Here is a 21,934-nt window from a genome sequence, read left to right on the forward strand (position 1 = left end):
ATACATAAACTCATATGTATGGCATGGTAAATGAAATAAAACTGCTAGGGAACTAATGGGAGGGAGGGGGAGAAGAAAGAAAATTTAGGAATGGGGATATATGTTCAAAATACAACATATACTTGTATCAAAATGTTCTAATGTAACACAGTGCCATGTACAATAAATATTTTTAAAATAATTTGGGCGAAGTAGAGAAAAACCTTGTGTGAAGGTAGACTCCAGGATGTACCAGCGATATGACTTTGGGGGTGGCTGCTTAGCAACTCTCTTGTCTGTCCAAATTAGTCAAGGACAGAATCTTCTCTGTGGGATTGAGTGTTAAATGTTCCCCAGAAGTGGGATACAGGGTACAGATTTTACCAGTGAGAGGGCTCCTTTGCTTCATTCGGTTCAGCCACCCCCTCGCCCCTTTCTCGTTCAATAAGAATAGTGGTAAACTGAAACACAGCTGGGGATTAAGAGAATTATGCAAAAACGATTACTAGAGTGCATGCCACATAGTTAACACACGTGTTACCACCACTGCCATTATCTTTCCATCACTCTTGAATGCCTCTTTCCCAACTGCTTCATCTACTCAAACCTCATTTCCTCCGGGAAGGACCGCTCCTCAGTGGTAAGGGCAGCAGCACCTTCACGCGGTCTCCGCACCCTGTCACTTCTCTAAAGTGGCATCAGAGAGCCGGCAGACAACACCCCACGTCCAACTTGCCCTCATCTCCCCTTTCCTGTGACGTCCCACACCACGTGAAGCCACAACACACCCCCGGAAATGATCGGGTGGAGGCGTTCCCGTTCTACCCTCCACCCACTCCATCATCGCTTGGTTCCTCCCTCCTCCGCTTAGGCCAGGAAGGAGGCGGAACTAAAGGTACGGGCCCGACGTTTCCCAGCCGGAGGAAAGAGCGGAGAGCACTGGGCGTCGCGCCACCGGAGCCGGGGACCACTTAAGTGCTGCTCCCGCGACATGGCATTCAATTTTGGGGCTCCTTCGGGCACTTCGGGCACCTCTACAGCCACCGCGGCACCGGCGGGTGAGTCAGCCCTGGTCCTACCTTCTTCCTCCAAGGAACCGAAGCCTAGGGCCCGCCCCCTCGATCCGATCGGTCCGGCTGGGGGTCCCGGGGTTGCCCGGGCACTCCCGACACCTTGGGGACATTTGGAAAGGGCGGGCGGCGACGGCGGTGGTGGGTGGGTCTCAGGCTGCTCAGGCTCGGCCTGGGGATCGCATGGCACGCTTATCCCGCGTGGCCCGGCCGCCGCGTTGCTTCCCGCCATTGGGGTGTTCGCCCGAGAGAGGCCGGAGGCTACGCCCCTCTCCCTTCCCGGGACCCCGTGTCCCCTCGTCCGCCTCTCCTCCCCGCCCAGACGGGTAAGGCTGCCCGCAGTTCCCTCTGTCCCCTCCCCAACCCGGGGGGGTGCTGGACCCCGGCCCCTGGTGTCCTTCACTCCTTCTGTCTGTCCCCACCTCGACTTTCTTCCCCTGATCCGGTGCAGGTCAGGTTTGCTCACTCTGTGAAGCCTCTTGCTGATTCTTGTAATTCTTATCTTGCTTTCTTTTCCTTTTCTCTTCCCCTCCTCTCACCTTTTCAATTTTTTGTTTCTCTGCCTCCACGACTATCAGGATTTGGTGGGCTTGAGACTGCCAACTCCACCGCCAGTGGGTTTAATTTTGGGGGTTTCGGATTAACCGCTAACCCTGCAGTGAACTTTAATATTGGGAATTTCGGTGTTTCTACCACCTCGGCGACTCCGTTCAATTTTGGTAACAGTCTGGCGAGTGCAGGTAGATACTGCGGGTCATGTGTGTAATGAGTATGGGGGCTGGAGTCCAAGAATGTTCCGTTGTTTCTAGAGTTTGGGGGAATAAATGGCACGTGTCTAATAAGGAAGATCGAATCAAGTATATTTCAAGTTTTGACTGCCTTAAAAGATGTGGTTTTTGGAAACACTTAGAATACTTCTTTGTTGGATTTGCATTTAATCATACAGAGTGCAGCTTCAAAATGATAACTTTGGGATGGAATGCATTTGGAACGGAATGCCTTTTGAATCATTAGCTCTAGCATAAGGTCAGCGTTTCCCCGGGATTCTTGGACTCCTGCAGTCATTTTTCATTTTTTATACATATTTCATCGGGATTTCATCTTATTGTCCTTGTGTTTCCAAGAGAAACAAGTCTTATACGAACAGCAGTGACCTGTCTTGTTTTTCTAACATCAACTCAACACATTCGAATGTAGTCCTCAAGATACATAATTGTAGAAAGAATTGTGGATTCTTTGCTGGATTTTTGGGAAATTCTCCATGGTAGTTTAATTTACCAGATGACATTGAGTTCAAAAAAGTAAGGTTGACATCTTTACATTCAAAAAGAAGATGATGAAGTTTTTTTTTATTTTAATCTGTGGGTTGTTTGATGATCACTAAATTTTTTCAGAACATAAATATAGTGGATGTGTATATCCCAATTTAAGTTAGGCTTATGTGAGCTCAACATATGACCCTTAGAAAAATCTTGATCCTCAGCTGCTCGTATATGAATTTATCGTCCATAGTTTATGTTCCGTTAAGCCACTCCTGCCCTTGCCAATTATATGCATTTGGTTAACATTACCTCTAAACTTACTTGGAAAGTCAGGTATTTTTGTCCATTCACTTGGTTTTGCATTGTTTATGTCACTTTATCCTCTCAGTTGGAAATAATGTGGAAAATACTTGGTAATTCCAAAGATAAAGTGACTCACTGAGAAATATTGGAAGTGTTACATATCACCACCCCGTGTTTACATTTCCTAGTTTGCTTAAAATTGGCACTGGGCAAAACAAACCTTATTTTGAAATTCATGTTTTCAGAATAAAGCAAACCATATAGCTTAACAGCAACAAATAAACTTGTTTGTATTTGCTTGATTTCATGTCCATTTGAAGTTGTCACTGTTATTTTTCAGTTGTACAAATATAAGTGTGTTTCCATTGTTTTCAAATAGGTTAATTAACTTAGCCTTCAGGAAAGAGCTTTAAAAATTACATTTTTGTATCCATACAGATCTAATATTACTAATAGAGTATTTTTTTTTTTTTGGTTCTTTTTTTTCGGAGCTGGGGACCAAACCCAGGGCCTTACGCTTCCTAGGCAAGCGCTCTACCACTGAGCTAAATCCCCAACCCCCTAATAGAGTATTTTTGATCACTTGAAACATGATAAGATAGTGACTAGCATTTTTATTGTGTAGCCAACTTGAATAACATAGTTATTCTAAAGCAGGAAGTTAAAAGGGCTCCAAAGGCAGTAGTTATTTTAGATGTTTCATAAATGTTTAGCTGGCAATATTCAGTAGAGTCTATAAGTTACATGTGTGCAATTGCCTATTCAATAATTTTTAAAATCTGAATTGTATTGTTTAAGAGTTCAAGAGTACAGGATAGTGATGGACCACTTGCCTGCCTCGAGTGTGCAAGGTCCTGGATTTAAAACAGCACCACATTGATTAAAACTAATTTAAATTCTTCTCTCTAGAATGGCATCTCAGGGAAAAAGTTGTATTCCTCCTGATTTAGTATCTCTCTTTACGGGATTGCAAGCATATAGTACCATACCCATCTTCATTGCAATCTTGAAGAGGCTCTCTTATTACAAGAAATAGATGAGGTTCAGGTTAGAATCTCAGAAAGCCTGGAGTGGAACTCAGCACTTCGGGTTCAGATGTGTGCTGTGAGAGTCTTTGATAGCATATCTGTACCCAGGTAACTGCTGCCGATACTTTGTTTTAAATTAGTTTGGCATGTCATTCTAGTCATATATTTTAGATACTCTGAGACCGATTGTTTATAGATTTAATTAAAAATAGAACCTGTCAGCTTGCCTCAGTGTGATGCAGGCCCATGGTAGCCAAGGCTACCTGCTTTGCCATTCCTCTCATTTTTTTCCCTTCCTTCAGAAAGACGTTCTTGTTTTATAGAGGTAAACATATTGGTATGTTTTCTTCGGATAGTTGTTTCACACAGATGGAGGGCAATGTAAGCTGACGTGATATAATTCAGGAAGATGAAGACCAGAGCTGGCAGAGCCATCTGCTGCCGTCCTACAGTTCGACTCCTTAAACAACTGAACCCATCGTAAAACAACCAAGTTCAACTAGGAGTTTTGAAAAGACTGGGTGGGCTATAGATGCAGTTGTGGTGGGGAACTTACCTAGCCCTTCATTCTCTCCCCACCGCTGCGACCGCCCCCAGCTTTTATGCAGAGGATCTAGATTTCCTATTTTTGCTGGGGAAGGGAAGACAGGAGTGGTGATGCTCTCACACACCTCTACAGTAGCCTTTTGGAATTCCCTTTAAACAGCTCCACTGTCAGTAAACAGTCTCATTAATTTTATTAGTCTAAATCGTATGGACACTTGAATTTGTAATGGCTAGCTTAAAAATAGATATATATAATTTTCGTCTTACGTTTTTATCAATTATGTTGCCCATTTAGTTAACGGAATACGTATTGCATTATGTTATTTCTGTGTAAAACACCTGGTTATTTATTTCTTGAGATGCATTGACCTTCTGATTAGTAATGTAGGATTTTTTTACTGATGTTGAAAACTGATAAAAATTTGGATCAACCTGTCCTTTATATTTAGCAAATACTTAGGAAACAATCTGAGGATGCAATGCTGTGTGCACAAACGGACCCTTATGTTTTACCCTTTTTTAATTAGGCGGGTTTGGCGGATTTGGAACAACAACTACAACTGCAGGCTCTGCATTCAGCTTTTCTGCCCCAACAAACACAGGCAGTACAGGTAAGAGGCTGTCGTAGGTCACCTAGAGATGAGCATGTGCTGGAGGTTAGTGTCTTTAGCTAATCCCCTTCTGGTTTCTCATTGAAAGGCCTTCTCGGCGGCACTCAGAACAAAGGTTTTGGCTTTGGCACTGGTTTTGGCACATCGACGGGTACTGGCACTGGTTTAGGCACTGGCTTGGGAACCGGACTTGGATTCGGAGGATTTAACACCCAGCAGCAGCAGCAGCAGCAGCAGACTTGTAAGTGGGATTGTAGCTTCAACCGTAAAACGGTGGCAGCAACAGCGATGCTTCAAATACAGATGGTCTTAGTTTTAAGGACTGTAAGTGTGTTCCAGAGAGTTCCAAAAGCCAAGTCCTGTATTTATGCATGCTAGGAATTAGGAAAAACACTCACTGGCACGATTAGGACTGAAGTCAGGCCATGAAAATTAGTGATTTCTGTGTAGGGATAGGTTATTGGGTTATGTGCGTGGGCACAGCCCAGCCGTGTGATTATGTACGGGGCACACCCTGGCCGTGTGGAGGCAGATCCTGAGCAGGCCGCACACCTCCCGCACAGCACTGCTCCCTGGGGCGAGCTGCGAGCTGCTGGGAGCTTTCACGTAGTCTTTGTCATCTGTATCTCCTAGTTGTTGGGGCTCTAGGGGCGCATTTATGTACAGTTCAGTGTTTTATTTGTAAGTCTGAATCATAGGATATCCTTTCTCATGCGATGTACAGTATCTATGTGGTTTTGTAATAATGCTAATTGTTACTTAGATGAGTTAATTTATTACAGATTAAGAAGTAGGGTTGTTCATCTAGACTCTTTCATTCATTTGTTGAATTCATCTGTAAAGACCTTTATCTCACCTGTATGGTTGTTTGTTTGTTTGTTTGTTTGTTTGTTTTTTAATGTTGGGTAATACAGTCAGCCCTGTGATCCTGCCCCCAAATAAGGGCTTGTCTCTCCAACCCTTTGTTGCTAGGAGTGTATCAGCAAAATCTTGCTTCATCAGACTCAGGCTTCTGGGTCCTCTGTTTTTTAAAGTTAGGCTGTCAGGCATTTAAACTTTGTTTATTATGCACTTTGGCTCATTGTGAGTCAAGCATGGGCCTCTGGAAGCATTCTTAGCTGCTGGGAGCTAAGTTTTGATTGGATTATTTGCTTGATTTTTATTTTAATGTTGAATTTTTAATACATATTTTGGATATCAATATTTTATTGGATCAATTGTTACCAAAAATTTTATTATATTCTATGTTATCTTCATCTTGTAATTATTTTTGCTGTACAGAAGCTTCTTAATGTCACGGAATCTCACTTGTCAAACTTTATGTGTGTGAGCAAGTGAACACGTACACACGTGGCGGTCTTCCTTCCTTAACCATTCTCTACCTTATTTTTTGAGAGCAAGTCACTGGAGCTGTAACATGGTGAATTGGTTAGACCAACTAGTCAGCTAGTTCCTGGGGTTCCCCAGTCTCCAGGGGCCCCAGGGTGTGCTGCTGCACCTGCTCAAGTCTATAGCAGCCACCTTATCCACTGAGCCATCCTCCTCGGCCTGTTTGCATCCTAACTGAAGGCACGAAGACTCTGCCTTTACATTTATGATCCTCATTGAGAGTTACAGACTAGTTTCTCCATTTGAGGGGTTGGCTGATGTTTGCTAGCTGATTGATTGTTGCCTAATTCTCCTAATCTATCCAGTAAGATTTAGGAAGTGCCTCTGCCTCTTTGCTCTTCACCAAACACTCTTGGCTTTTGTCTTAGGTGACATCTGGTTATTCCCTGGACATAGTGTTTTCTGTTGGCTCTTTTCTTTTTTGAGACAGGGTCTTACTCTGTAGCCTAGATTGGCCTGGAATCACTATGTAGCCCAGGCTGGCCATAAACTCTGGCAGTCATTCTACCTATTTCAAGTCCTAGCTAGCATTACAAGTGTGAGGTACACACATGGTTGAACATGCTATTTTCAGTTTAACCCTCTCAGATACTATTTAAAGAGGAAATTGGATTGCAGCACTGTTTTGTTTTAAAGCCCTGCTTGTCTGAGATGCTGTCCGCTGCACTGTCTCTGAGGCATCTGGTCTCTGTGTCTGCTGGCTCTGACCGAGTTTCATCAGCCTGACTTTCTCTGTAACTATGCTTCAAGTGTGGGTGATTGTAGCACTGCAGACCACCCCCAGCCCCGACCTCAGCCCCCGTACTCCTGAGGGGCCATTGCACCTGAGAACATCCACAAGCTGTCGCTGCTTTCACCTGCCATTCAGCCATTTCCAGTCTGGGCCTCTGACTTCCTCAGAGGCTTTCTGGACAGACGGTACTTGTTGCTGTCCTTCTGTCCTGTCCTGTCCTGTCCTGTCCTGTCCTGTCCTGTCCTGTCCTGTCCTGTCCTGTCCTGGCTGTACTCTCACCCATATGTAAGATAACACAGAAACCGATTCCATAAGTTGCAAAACGGACTGCTGGGAGGGAATGTTATTTTGCTACCATACCTTGGGTCTAAGTTTTCTGGGCTTGTTTGTTTTTTCTGCTTAAGCTTTAGGCGGTCTCTTCAGTCAGCCTGCACAGGCCCCTGCGCAGTCCAACCAACTCATCAACACTGCCAGCGCTCTTTCTGCTCCAACGCTATTGGGGGATGAGAGAGATGCCATCTTGGCAAAGTGGAACCAGTTGCAGGCCTTCTGGGGAACAGGAAAAGGATATTTCAATAATAACATTCCTCCAGTGGAGTTTACACAGGAAAACCCCTTTTGCCGATTTAAGGTATCAGCTGTGTCTTTGATCTTCATTTAAAGAGTGAATATATGATACTTTTAAATTAAAGTGACATTAAAAAGTGATTGCTTGGTTTTTTAGCATTTCTTGAGAATGGTGTGATTCTACTTTTTATTTGAAAATTACAAACATTTATAAAGTTAAAGTGACTTTCGAAAAGTATTGTGTATGATTGTGAGTGTTGTCATGGTGAGCTGGATCTGTGTACACACCTGAACCTCAGCTCTCAGGGCTGGGCATAGGGCAGAAGTCAGTGCTGTTCAGCTACAGAGCAAGTAAGAAGCCAGCCGAAGGTACATTAGACCATGTCTCAAAAAACCCAGGGCCCGAAAAGTGGCTCTGGGTGAGTGTGCATGCAAGCAAGCCTGGTGGCCTGACACCCCCCTCCCCGCCCCCAAACCACCAGGTAGGAGGAGACTGGTTCCTGAAAGTGTCCTCTGACCTCCATGTATGGGCCATGGCATGCCCCTTAAGTAAATATGAAAACAAAAAGCAAGAGAGAGGGGTCCTCTTGTGCTTGTCACCCACTGTAAAGGTCACTAGACTTGGGTGGTGTTCATTAACATGGGGGTGGGTACCTCCAAACCCAGGCATGGGCTTCTCCTTGGCATGTAAAGCCCGTCACTGTTGTTAGAACAATAAAGGCTGCTTTCTTTGTCCTGCCTCCCATTGTGCACAGCCACCTTACTGACATTTCAGGTAGTGTGCTTTCAGGATGGTGGAAATGTCAGGTACGCTTGTACTTGACTCTGTACTTGACAGTTTATTTCTCTTTCTTTCCTTTTTTTTCCCCAAAGAGGACCTTGCTGTAATAGTTCCAAGCTGACCTTGAATTCACTATGTAGCCAAGGCTAGCCTCAAACTCATGATCATCATACTTCAACCTCTTCTGAGTGTTGGGATTGGTTGTAGGGCTACACCACCAGTCAGCTGGCTGTACATTTGCCATAGCAAATCAATACATTATGATCAAGTTGATATTCACACTGCTTTTTTATTTGTGGGGGGTGCTTGGGAATCAAACTTTTATCATTGTTTAGCAATAAGATATATAGTAGTAAATGTAGGTTGAAGTAAGTATCCGTTTAAATGTTTCATCTTTTCTTAAAGGTTGCTCTATAACATACACAGTAAAATGTATGAATGAATGAACTTAAATACTTCTGTAGAAGTTGCATATATGTAGTACAAAGGGCAAAGGGCTCCTTTATCTAAGCTATTCTTATCTTAGCAGTGTGTAATTCTTCATATTAAATACTATGTAGTTTCATACTCATTTACACTATAACTTGTTTCATTAAGTTTTATTACATGAAATCATAACATTCTTAATATCATTATAACTTGACAGTGTCATTGTACATTAAACATGTACTATTTGTAAATTGTTTTTTAAATTTAGCTCAAGACTCATGCGTCAGATCTCTAGTACTTACACTTGGTCTGTCACTTCTGCAGTTATATTTATGACAGAGTTGTTTCAGGGTATGAGAAACCCCCCAAAATACAAGAATTTTTTTCAGAGAAAATTCTTTAGTTGAAGAGGAAATTTTAGTTTCATTCTCTTTATGTACTCTTTGGAAATGCAGTTTTTGACTGTAAATGGGATATCCTCAGGCGAGGAACGGTGGGAGATAACGGTCCCCTCGTTAGCACACGCTAAGCTGTCTGGTGCTAACACTTGTGTATACTTTCTGTCGTTTGCTCCACAGGCTGTCGGTTACAGTTGTATGCCCAATAACAAAGATGAAGATGGACTAGTGGTTCTAATTTTCAACAAAAAAGAAACAGATATTAGAAGCCAACAACAGCAGTTGGTAGAATCATTGCATAAAGTTCTGGGAGGAAACCAGACCCTCACTGTCAATGTGGAGGGCATTAAGACACTGCCCGACGATCAGTAAGTACACAGACGTCTGGGTTGTGCCGTTGCGGTTCTGTTGCTGCTGAGACACAAATCTCAGCAGAACGTTTCTTTAGGTGATTTTTGCGTATTTATGGAACTGTTTAGGGGTTTTTTTACCCTTTTTGTTGATTGCTGGTGTTTACCCAGGAGCAGCAGGGAGCTCTGTGGCTGAGTACAGAGGACTGGAGTAAGGTGTGACTGGAGCCTTTTCAAAACCAACTCCGGTTTTTTGGTTTAGTTTTTGTTGCTGTTGGTTTTGGTGGGTTTGAGACAGTCTTGCTGCTTGGTGCTTGCTCTCTAGAGATGCACTCTGTAGCCCAGGTTAGCCCAATACTTGCAGTGCTCCTCCTGCCTTTCTCTTCCGTGCTGGGAAGGAAGTGTAACCAGGTCTGGCTTGATTACTCTGCTCATTCATGAACCGTGTGATTTGCTCCAGTTTCCAGGCCCTTCTGCCATGTTATTCCTGGTTGCAACATGCTGGCTTTCTTTTGGATAATTATGGTTAAACGACATATGTCGTTATTGTTGCTAATAACACCCAGCGACTGACTCAGGTTACTTCCTGGGTCTTGGCTGCAGCAGGCAGCCGTAAGCTGCTGGCAGTCTATGGGAGTAAGCAGTTCAGGGGTCGGGGTGAGGCAGAACATAAGCATTTGATATAGAGCTATACTGCTGAGCGAATCTTTTTAAAAAACACTTGTTATTTACCTGCCTCATGTTGGCTTTTGTCGTGTAAGTTGATTTACAAGTGTGCCCAACACTCCTAAGGTTCACTTTCCAAATTTAAAAAAAAAAAAAAGACTTATACAATCCATTTCCAATTTCAGCCAGCAGTTCTTTAAGACAATAGGCCATGTTGGTATGTGTGGCCGTGGATTATGTAGTTGGTGTATCATAAATCTGTTGTTTTCCTCCAGGACAGAAGTTGTCATTTACATTGTTGAGCGCTCTCCAAATGGCACCTCGAGAAGAGTTCCAGCGACAACGCTGTATGCCCACTTTGAGCAAGCCAACATTAAAACACAGCTTCAGCAGCTTGGCGTGACCCTTTCTATGACCAGAACAGAGCTGTCTCCTGCTCAGATCAAGCAGCTCCTACAGAACCCTCCTGCTGGTATGCGCTGGATGGAGCCAGGCTGGTCGGTTGCTAGTTCCAGCTATCCATGTCTGCTCGTTTAGAATGTGTTCTTGAATATTTATGTCTTAATCAGCTGTACTTTTAAATTATATAGCTAATATGTTTATTAGAAATTTTAGAGAAGGATAAAAATAATAATCCCTCTACCTATAGGTAAATCACTTGAAATGTTTTAGGTTCGTTAATCTCTGTTTTAACTGAGCACTGAAGTAAAACTTGAATGTTTTTGCACTTAAGAAAAGAGTTTAGATATCCTAAGTAGACTGACAATTCTCGGTCAGCTCCCTTCCTCCAGAAGCACTGGGCTGTGCTGACCCGGGCCTGTGATTTTACATGTAAGCGTGTGTAAGCGTGTGTACATGTAACAGAAAAGGCTCTGCACTGTGCATTGCTGCCGCCTGCCTTGTTACTTACAGATGCTCTTAGTATTTTTCCTGTTAGTACGTGAAGATGGATTTTATTGTAAACCCTATACAGTATTCATGTGTATATGTCTTTAAATTCCTCTTTGTCCCTGGTAGCAACCAGCAGTTAAATAATTAATATTTAGTCTGAGTTTTCCTGGTGACCAGGTTGAATGTCTTTCCACACTTGCTTGTGAATAGCCTTTTTCTGCCCTTCGCTGCTTTCCTGTGTGCCTTGTGGCTGTGTGTGGGCTCCACATTGTCTGTCACAGATACCTCCTCTGCCCTTCGCTGCTTTCCTGTGTGCCTTGTGGCTGTGTGGGCTCCAGAGGCTCCACATTGTCTGTGACAGATACCTCCTCTGCCCTTCGCTGCTTTCCTGTGTGACTTGTGGCTGTGTGTGGGTTCCAGAGGCACTACATTGTCTGTCACAGATACCTCCTCTTAGCAGTTATAAAATTTTTGCAATGATTTTTTTTTAAGTAATTTCTCATGTGACTTCTGAACTGTATCTAATGGGAAAACATTTCCCATACAAACATAGACTCAGAAAATTATATGTTCTAAAAGAATATTTTTGTCTGTGGTAGGTGTTGATCCCATTATTTGGGAACAGGCCAAGGTGGATAACCCGGATTCTGAAAAGTAAGTGTGTCGCCATTATTTTCTGTACAAACTGATCCTTACCAGAACGGATGCGCGCAAAGGTGGGCAGTTGGTTATGCTCTTGCATTGAAGAGAGTTATTTTCATTCTTTCTAAAACAGTTCTGCCATGGTGAGCAGCATGCTGAGGTGAAACTTGGTAGGGGTGGGGAAATCTGACTCTAGTCACCTACTTGCACTTACGATGCAAGCTTTTGACTGAACTGTATTTCCTTATTCATAAAATAGGGAAGCTGAATAAAATAATGTGGTAACTATTGATCTTAGTGCTGTGGGTTTGAAATTCATCGTAAAATTGCCTGCAGTCTATTATGAAATGCATCTTGTTGGTTTTAGCACTGCATCCTGAAAAGTGACCTTGCATTTCAGATTAATTCCTGTTCCAATGGTGGGTTTCAAAGAATTGCTTCGAAGACTGAAGGTTCAAGACCAGATGACTAAGCAGCACCAGACCAGATTAGATGTAAGAGCTTACTTTACGATCTCGTGCTCTCTCTCTCTCTCTCTCTCTCTCTCTCTCTCTCTCTCTCTCTCTCTCTCTCTCTCTCTCGGGAAGGAAAGCAGAGTTAGACCTTGACCATGTACAGGGAACTACTCCACTGCAGACCACGACTCTGTGCATCTGCCTTCCTTATGGCAGTAGATCCCCTCCCACCCACATACAGACCTTTATAAAAATTGAATGTATGTGTGTGACTTTACCTACATAGATGTCTATACACCACATTGTGCAGCCAGAAAGTGTGGCAGGCACCTGGGACTGGGATTGAATCTGGGTGCAAGTGTGAGATTGGACCTTCGTTCTTTGGAAGGACAGCTAGTGCTCTTAACACCGAACTAACTCTGCAGCCCCATACATTTGATTTGATTGACTTATTTTATGAGTTTAGATTTATAGCCTAGATTTATTCAAGGTCACCTTTGTTTTTTTTTTAATCCAGCTTCTTAGTAGATCCAACCTTGATTAACTTCTAAAGTCACACAAGACCTAGTGCACTGTGGGTATTCTGACTGCGGGCTCGCTTCCATATTCTTTTACGTGCAGTTCCGATTTCATAAGACAGAGGAGCGAGCTTACTGTGTATGAAGCACTCTGTCTGTCAGGCAGTTCTGTGAATGCACTTCTCCTTTTCCACTGATCCTGCATTTGTGTAGCCACTGTGCTTCCTACAAATGTTTACACTTAATTATTCTTTCTTCTCAGCATTTCTTTATCCCAAAATTCCAGTGTGTTTTCTCTTGTGGCACACTTTCCAGATACTTCATTATGTTAGGCCACACACTAAATTCATGAGTGTCACCTTTAGTGTGAACTGTTCCCTTCCAACTCTATGTAGCCAAGAATGGCCATGAACTTCTAATTCCCCTGCCTCCACCTCTGAAGTGCTGGGATTGTACGTCACTACACCTAGCTAGACTTGACTTTTAATATTAACTCATTTCATCCTTGAATAACACTGAGGCTGTCTGTGCCCTTTAAACTAGTTTTAAGATATTCCTTTTAAAAATCTTGTACATTCCTTTTTTGGCTGATTCCCAGATTGTTAATAAACGTGGATGATGAACGTCATTTGTTATGTCACAATGTCCTGGTGTTTCATTAAAGAGTAATAAACCCAAACCCGGTGCTACAGGCCTGTAATCCCAACTACTTGGAAGGCTTAGGCAGGAGGATTGCAAGTTCAAGGCCATAATGGGCTGAGGGTTTAAGTTCCCTTAGGTTCATTCAGTTCCCCAGTGTCCTCATCTCCAGAGGGGGCATACTGAGATAGTCCAGCTTCTTTGTTCTGCCTTTTAACACTCCCGTGGTGTAGAACTGAATTATGACAGGGACAGGTGCAGGATTAAACCCGATCAGAATGCTCAACAGAGTGTGCCCTGCTGGGCTGTTGTGACAGTGCTGAGCATTGTGACCTGATTTCCGTCCCCAGAACCCAGGTGAAAACCAGGCATGACGGTGCTGTAATCTCCGTGCTAGGGAGGCAGAGGTAGGTAAACCTCTGAAGCCCACTTCAGCCAGACCTGTGAGAGTTCTTCATCTCAAAAAATAAAACACACCACACCTGAGGTTGTACCCTAGCTTCTGCACAAACATGTGCATTGTATTCAAAGAAAACGTGTGAGTACACACAAATTAAACCTACGCTGTTAAGAGTAAGATGGCATCGGACGGGACTGGAGAGATGGCTCAGTGGTTAAGAGCACTGGCTGCTCTTCCAGAGGTCCTGAGTTCAAATCCCACAACCACATGGTGGCTCACAACCATCTGTAATGGGATCTGATGCCCTCTTCTGTTGTGTCTGAAGACAGCTACAGTGTATTCATATTCAATAAATAAATCTTTTTTAAAAAATTACTCATACTCGTAAAAAAAAAAGAAAAGTTAGCGTAGGGCAAAGTGAGGACAGACAGAAAACATCACTGACCAAGGACAAGAAAATGATTCACTTGTAGGATTCTTACCATTCCCTTTTGTCCCCACTCTGATTGCCCACTCCAGGCATTCTATGCCAGTGTGTGAGCTATACTGGGTCCCAGCCCTGACAGCTTCAGACTGGTTGCCCATGAAGCCAAGCCACACCCGCATCGCCTCACAGACCTGAACATTTCCCCTTCAGACCTGGCTATTGGTTCTGTTCCTAAATAGTACTCAGAGACCTTATTTCTGAAGTGTCGTTGTCTTTACAGTATGTTGTCTCATCACTAAATGTCTAAAGAAATCTTTGAATAATACTTTTTTTTGGTGGGGAGGGGTACGTAAGAGAAGGAAACCTAACGTACAGAATTATGGGGCAAGGTAAAGACTCAGCAGTTAAGAGCACGTACTGCCACGGAGCTTACTACTGCCTCTGGCTCCCCCTTTAGGGGGAGCCAGTATACTCTCTGGACGCTAATGCACACGTACACACGTACAAAGAAAAAGAATTTAAAAAAATAATAAAATGCAGAATTAAAGACAGTTACGTGTCGAGAGATGGATCGCAAGGTTGTCAGATTGGGCGTGGACAGGTGGATGTGCCTGTTAAACAGCTGTTGTGTCCTACTTGATTTATCCTCAAAAACATTTCTTTCAACAGATCATATCTGAAGATATTAGTGAACTGCAAAAGAATCAAACTACAACTATGGCCAAAATAGCACAATACAAGAGGAAACTGATGGATCTCTCACACAGAACCTTACAGGTTACAATCGAAATCCCCAATGTTTTTAAGATGTTTGATATGAAATATAGGCCAAATAAGGAGGTTTTTTTTTTTTTTTGTTTTGTTTTATTTTTTTTGTTTTTTAAAGAAGGAAAAGACCCCACCCCCACCCCCAGAAAAAAAAAAAAATCATACAGGTGGGAGGTGAGAGAAAAATATTCTAAAGTTCACTTCTTATCAATAGGGAAGGTACAAGAAAAGGTAGAAAATCACCCATTCCTGGTTCAGAAAGTAGAGAACATTTTCGATTGCCAGGAAAGGGCATGTGACCGTGTATTAATGATTAAAACCAGTTACCAGTTTAACAGACAGAAGGAAGGAAACAACAACAAAACCTGGAGTCATGAATTGTCATGAAAGCAAGCGCCACACATCAGCTTCAAAGGGATGCACGCCAAAGCCAAACAGGGCCAAATAGAGACAAGGGTAAGCTTGAAGCAGAGGGCGAGGAGTCAGTGAGTGACGGCTTCAGAGTAACAGTGGGCAGGGAGAGATGGCCAGCATCAGTGACAAGCGTTGACCTAAATACACGGGGGCCTGAGTAATAAAGATGGTGTGCACTTTCAGATTTGGAACCTAGGAAAGAACATAAGAATGACCAAAGGGAGGAGCAGGGCGAGCTGCTAAAGACCACGAGGAGAAAGAACCCCAAGAGCACCTCATTCCGTTGTTAAATTCTAATAAAAGGCTAATTCTTGTCACTAATCTTTCTGAGGAAAAATGTTGATGACTTCCTTTTTTCCCTCTTTGAAAATTTTCATTGAGATATAATTTGCATACCATATATTTAGCCCACTTAAAGGTCGTATCGTCCATGAGTCTGATCCGTTAGGATGTTCTTATCCTACAGAGAATCCCCAGGCCTCTCAGGAGCCACTCACCTGTTTAGCCCACATTGTGGGGAACCTTCTACCAGTGCTTGGCTGCGTATTTAACACGGAGAGATACTCACGTGACTAGAAAGCTAGAAACTTGACATCGGGAGTGACTACATCTGGATGTTGTGAGGCATGCATATAATCTTAGCACTTCTGAGATGGGCAGGAGGATCAGGAGTTGAGGGTCATCTGCAAATCAGGCTTGAGGTCACCTTGTGCTACTTGAGATTATAACAAATGATTTTTGTTTACCTTTTTCAGTATTTGAGTTCAAAAAAGGTAAATTTACAGACAGCATTTTTAGTTGTGTTTCTATATGTTTTATACAAAGATATTTTCTATGACGTGAAAATTAACTGGAATGCAGGCATACATGTAAAGCGCTTTATTAACGAGTAAGCATAAAGCGCTTGCTTTTTTTGTTTTTTTAATGTTTTGGGTTTTTATTGTTTGTTTGAGTCAGGGTCTCAGCTATGCAGCATGGACTAGCCTGGAACTCTCCTTGTTCCTCAGGCTAGCCTCAGGTTTGTGGTCCTCCTACCTTAGCCTCCCAAGTGCTAGGATTTCAAAGCACCCTGAATTAGTTTCCAGCCAGTTTTTAACAGCAAGTCATAATGGATTTTTTTAAATGTTCTACTAGATGGTACTGGTGTCTGTCTTTTATAGGTCCTAATCAAGCAGGAAATCCAGAGGAAGAGTGGCTATGCCATCCAGGCTGAGGAAGAACAGTTGCGGGTTCAGCTAGATACGATTCAAGGAGAGCTGAATGCACCCACTCAGTTCAAAGTAAGCACTTCTAAGTCTGCCCAGCCAGGTTGTTTAAGGTGGGTCTGTCACAGTTGTCCCATCACAGGAATTCTGTATTGAGTTGTGTTCTTAAGCATTTGTTTGCATTAATTACAACTCCCTAAGTTCTCAGTCATGCTTCATTAATGCTTCAAAACAAAGAACTAGGAGTTTGAACAGAGGTTCTGCAGCCATTGTCTTTGGGAGTAGCTGTGATTGTCTTTAGCTGTGATTGTTAGCATTTGTCTCTGACTCACTTTTAGGGTCGACTGAATGAACTGATGTCCCAGATCAGGATGCAGAATCATTTTGGAGCTGTGAAATCTGAAGAAAAGTATTACATAGATGCAGACCTATTACGAGAGATCAAGCAGGTACGTGTCGGTTCACAACTCAGTATCTGTCACAGCAGAAATACTCACTCATTAGAATGTAGAGGAATTGTAACTTTCAGGCACCTTAAGTAACAAAATATAAAAACCTTGCTTCCTCAAAAAATTAAAAGTAGAATCCCCATGTCATCTAGCAGTTCTACTTATTTTTGAGAGACAAGGTCTCACTATGAAGCCCTGGTTGGCTTAGAACATACTATGAAGACTAAGTTGGTCTTGAACTCACAGAGATCAGTCTGCTTCTGCTGATCAAGTGCTGAGATTCAGTGTATGTGCACCATGTCTACCCAGTTCTGCTTCTATATATATACTCCCCAGGTAGTTGACAGCAAGTATCTGACAGACATTTATATACCTGTGTACATACACAAAAGTGGAGCGTTCCTCCTAAAGAGGAGAAAATTCTGACACATGCAACAACATGGGCTGAAATATGCAGTCATACAAGGACAAGTGTTGTATGATTCCCCCTCCTGTGACTCAGAGTGACAGATGGCCAGTGATGGGAAAGCACACAACATCCCTGTACTAAAAGTGTCCACATAGTGTTCCAACAATAAGGAGCCAAGCATCCCCCGGGATGTCTAGCTATGGAAGTGTCAGAATGTAGGCGGCCGCAGTAAAGGTAAATCCCAGGCTTCCCCAGATCCTCAGTTGCATTTCTCACGATCCAGAATGGTGTGTGTGTGTGTGTGTGTGTGTGTGTGTGTGTGTGTGTGTGTGTGTGTGTGTGTGTGTGTGTGTGTGTGTGTGAATGTAGGCGGCCGCAGTAAAGGTAAATCCCAGGCTTCCCCAGATCCTCAGTTGCATTTCTCACGATCCAGAATGGTGTGTGTGTGTGTGTGTGTGTGTGTGTGTGTGTGTGTGTGTGTGTGTGTATTTTTTTTGGGGGGGTTCTTTTTTTCGGAGCTGGGGACCGAACCCAGAGTCTTGCGCTTCCTAGGCAAGTGCTCTACCACTGAGCTAAATCCCCAACCCCGATGTGTGTATATTAAATTGAGAAGCTGGGATTTGGGATGTGGCTCAGTAGGTAGACAGCTTGCCTGGTAGTTATGGAGCCCTGTATTCAAGCCCCAGCACCACATTAACAGAGGTAGTGTGCACCCATAATTCAGCCTTCGGGAAGCAGCAAGGACAGGAGTTCAAGGCCCTGTCTGAAAATACAGATCATATTTGAGTGATGTTGTTGATCCATACTTGTTTGGTTTTACCTGGTTTCAGGGTGTCTTGTATGGCTGGACAGAGCTGTCTCACTGTGCATGTTTTACTAAGTCTTATATTGTGAGTGGTTTGCAGTTTAACAGAACAGTGCACTCATGTTTTATTTTCCTTAATTGATTCTAGCATTTGAAACAGCAACAGGAAGGCCTTAGCCACCTGATTAGCATCATAAAAGACGACCTGGAAGATATCAAGCTGGTAGAGCATGGACTGAATGAGACCATCCACAGCAGAGGCGGGGTCTTTAGCTGACCATTGCGCTGTCCAGAGGTTCATAAAGCTGTCTGCTTGCTACGTCAGGCCTTCTTTACGATGACCACATGGACAGGAAAAGGGTTCTTTTCCTCACTGGGATGTTTGAGGCTCCTCAGAAATTACTGTACATTAAATCTGAAATGGTCACCACAAAGCTCTTCAAAGAGAGTCTTTGAAAAGTTTTTGTCTAAAAGCTGTATTTACTTTTTGAAAAGTATTACCCAGAGCATAAACACTGTTGTTCATTTTATAACAGCGTTAAGTGTGGTCGTGGGGCTTGGTGGTCATTCTCCACTCTTCCCATAGCACAGGATGAGGCCGAGCTGCTTCCTACGTAACACGACAAGCTAATCCCCTGCCAGTTGGAGACTGTTCAGAGTCTGTTCAGAGTATAAATGCGTCTCAGCTTCTATATCTGTGAAATCAGCTGTGGGAGTAAAGAAAATCCCAAAGTATTTAATGATTTGTGTGGTTTTCCTTTTGTTCTATAAAGACTTGAAAATATATTTTTATATTATTTTACTTATTTAGAACTTACAGAAAATACCTAACCAGTTAGGATATAACAAAATCACCACTTTTGCAAGCTTTTTTTTTTTTTTAATTTTTATTTCTAAAAATGAAATCCTTAAAATAAATTGTTAAATTGTAATTTTATGTAATTCTGTCTGGTGTTTTATTTAAGGACTTGTCAGTGCTGACATATTTTGACTAGGGGTTAAGAAATGAAAGTCGGGGTTGGGGATTTAGCTCAGTGGTAGAGCGCTTGCCTAGGAAGCGCAAGGCCCTGGGTTTGGTCCCCAGCTCTGAAAAAAAGAACCAAAAAAAAAAAGAAATGAAAGTCATCATCTAGGGTGAAGAATTCCCCCATTTCTTAAGATCTGAAAACCGTGGCAGAGTCCAACAGTGTGTTATTCTCCCACAGTCTGCCAGCTTTACATACAGCTTCTGACTGCGAACGGACCTGGGCTTCGGCCTGTTGGTACCTCTCCAAACCCTGCAGTTGTGTGTGTGTGTGTGTGTGTGTGTGTGTGTGTGTGTGTGTGTGTGTGTGTGTGTGTGTGTGTGTTGCTTTGGCTTACACTGAGGGTGTTAGGAGAGAGCACCCTGACTCTTGTCATATTAACATGGGGGCAGTAGGGCAGTGCGGTGTGTGTAGAACCCTGCTGAAGCGGAATTGGCGATATTATTGTAGAGACTAAACTGCTCTCCAGTTGGCAGCTAGGGTTTGTAGTTACTGTGTTTGTGCCTTGCAAACATAGCAGCACTCTCCCCGGGTGTGTGCTTTTGTTTTTGTTTTCAGTCTCACTTCCCTGCTTGTTGCAATTCCAGTGGCTTTTTCTCTTTGCATGAGCTTGTTATCCTTGGCTCAGAAGATAGGCCTGTTCTCATCTTTGGAGCCTAGGGCAGAGAGGGCTTTCCGGTGCTCTGCACACCTCCTGTAGACAGCTGAGCCCTTACTCGGGCGGATGGTGGCTGAGGGAGCTCATCTCCCCTGTAGCACGTTTGAAGAGTGCTGGTATAATGGAGGTATGGGTGGGCCTCTAGGGCACTGCCAAGTTCTTTTGGTGAGGAGGAAAGACAGAAGGCAGATGCACAGAAAAGTAACCACTTTCCTGAAGCAAGTGGGACCAAGGGATCCCAGAGTGGCCCTTCCCACTGTCCCTAAGTGGCCTCCTCCGACTGCAGTTCTCTCCCAGCTCTGTTTCCTGGCAACAAGAGGCTGCCTGTGGCAGCTTGCTGTTACTTTCCCTGTCCACCCAGTTATTTGAAGTCTGACTCTTCATCCTGGCACTAAATTCATGTTAATCACTAACATTAGTAATAGATTTTTAATATTTGGAAGTTCTACAGGAAAATATTTAGTAAACTTAAACTTTTTATTGAATCCAATCTAAGTATACAGCTTTGGGATTTTTGCAGTCCTAAAATTAATACAGAAATGAAAAGTTAATTCTATGACACTGTCTGGACCAGCTTTTTAACTTGCAGAACAAGGCACAAATATACAGTTCTTCTTTTACACAGTGAGTCTGTCCAAAGGAAAACTATTTTTTTCTCTGGACCTCCTGTGGGATCCCCGTAGCATCTTTCAGATAGAGAATAAGGTAGCGTTCCAAGCTATAGAGCGATGAAGTCCACAGCAGCAGCGATGAGTAAAATGGTGGATGCTGTGTCTGACGGAAGGAGCCGATGGCCAGAGGATGACGAAGGATGGGACTTCGGACCTGGAACCGGAACCAGACCTGGAGCTGTTAAAAAGAACACAGTCAGGGACACGTCACTGTGGTCCGTGCTGGGCATCCACCGCCTGTGGCAGGCAGCGCACCAGGCTCAATGAGAAAGCTCAGCCGGACTTGGGCATACAAATGCAGCCTCGAGGTGTCAGGCTGCCCTTCCAGATGTCTCATCAGGGCTCACTGTCTGGGCCTTTTTTTTTTTAACTCAGAATTCATGGGTTTGTTTGTTTTTTTTTTTTTAAATCTATACAGGCAGCCAAGATAATTATTTCTCATTCAGGCACTCCAGAATTTCTTTGAAATTCTCTTTCCATTTGCTTTAAATCATGCTCAAGTGTCTTGTTTCAAAGGAGACAGTGCATGTGTGCGCGTACATGTGTGTGTGTGTGTGTGTGTGTGTGTGTGTGTGTGTGTGTGTGTTCAGGCTTTGGAGGAAGCTGGGTCCCTTTCCTCTGGGCTAGCAGGGCCATCGGCTTGTTTTATTGGACTCAGGTAATTTACACCTTGTTTAAGCAGACTGCATGGGGAAGGGAAAGTTCTCTGGGGGTTCTTCTGACCAGAATAACCAGTCAGGATTCGTGCAGGAAGCCAAGAGAAGCAGCAGTGAGTTTTCTAGATTTTCATGTCAGTTTGCATGCCAGAATAGCTAACATGCTATCCTGTGGCTAGAGGTGAACAGGCAGGTCATCAGGACGCTGCTGCAGACGGTAGTGCACGTGTGGGGAGGTCTGCACTGAGAAGCAGTCCTGACGTTGTCCAGGGTGGGTCCAGGCACCAACAATGGATTCCAGTGATTGAACTCCAGCCCCACATGAGCTAACGCCAACACTTAAGGAATATTTCTTTGTTTCGTTGCCTGCCTGCCTTCCTTCCTTTCCTTTTCCTTCCTTCCTTCCTTCCTTCCTTCCTTCCTTCCTTCCTTCCTTCCTTTCTTTCTTTCTTTCTTTCTTTCTTTCTTTCTTTCTTTCTTTCTTTCTTTCTCCTGTTAGGCGCTAGATCTGAAATGCTTGGGGTAGCCTTATACAGTGCAGCATAGACTTACCCTCTGCAGATCTCAAGTGTGCCACCAGACATACAACCTGGAGCAGTTTGCCATATAAACTAAGTATATTCTGAAAGTTTTAATTAATGCTAGACAGTTTTTATCTGTCTGCTGCTTCTTCGCTTTGATCTTATAATGGGCTAGCTTCATGTATGCCCTTAACCCAGATTTTCATATTGACTCTGTTTATTAATTTAAGCTTTGTGCATTGAGACATACAACTGAACTATGCTGATTC

The 21,934-nt window shown here is 43.3% G+C and overlaps 2 protein-coding genes and 1 non-coding gene across 28 annotated transcripts in view; 1 reads left to right on the plus strand and 2 right to left on the minus strand.

Annotated features, from left to right (window-relative positions):
- Positions 1 to 945: 945 nt before the first annotated feature.
- On the plus strand, positions 946 to 19,076 carry Nup54 (nucleoporin 54). Of its 4 annotated transcripts, NM_001433875.1 has the most exon segments (13): positions 946 to 1,037; positions 1,628 to 1,789; positions 4,716 to 4,799; positions 4,888 to 5,040; positions 7,326 to 7,552; positions 9,277 to 9,464; positions 10,388 to 10,584; positions 11,603 to 11,657; positions 12,046 to 12,139; positions 14,754 to 14,861; positions 16,427 to 16,546; positions 16,810 to 16,920; positions 18,283 to 19,076. In NM_001433875.1, coding segments are annotated over 13 exon segments (1,695 nt in total). In that variant the 5' UTR covers positions 946 to 970; the 3' UTR covers positions 18,412 to 19,076.
- On the minus strand, positions 5,696 to 5,825 carry LOC120096791 (small Cajal body-specific RNA 4). The gene has a single exon (XR_015637761.1).
- The window catches only part of Art3 (ADP-ribosyltransferase 3), an 83,980-nt gene continuing 80,675 nt past the window's right edge, over positions 18,630 to 21,934 (minus strand). For 20 of the 23 annotated variants that reach the window (XM_087582909.1, XM_087582901.1, XM_087582905.1 and 17 more), the window contains one exon: positions 20,276 to 20,666. In XM_087582909.1, coding sequence (XP_087439035.1) covers positions 20,536 to 20,666 — 131 coding nt within the window. In that variant the 3' untranslated portion in view covers positions 20,276 to 20,535. Of the gene's footprint in view, positions 20,667 to 21,934 lie in introns of all 23 variants that reach the window. The other 3 variants (XM_087582898.1, XM_087582892.1, XM_087582899.1) reach the window with 1 other exon arrangement.

The sequence above is a fragment of the Rattus norvegicus genome, chromosome 14, assembly GCF_021556685.1.
Source record: "Rattus norvegicus strain SHRSP/BbbUtx chromosome 14, alternate assembly SHRSP_T2T, whole genome shotgun sequence".
Taxonomy (NCBI): Eukaryota; Metazoa; Chordata; class Mammalia; order Rodentia; family Muridae; genus Rattus; species Rattus norvegicus.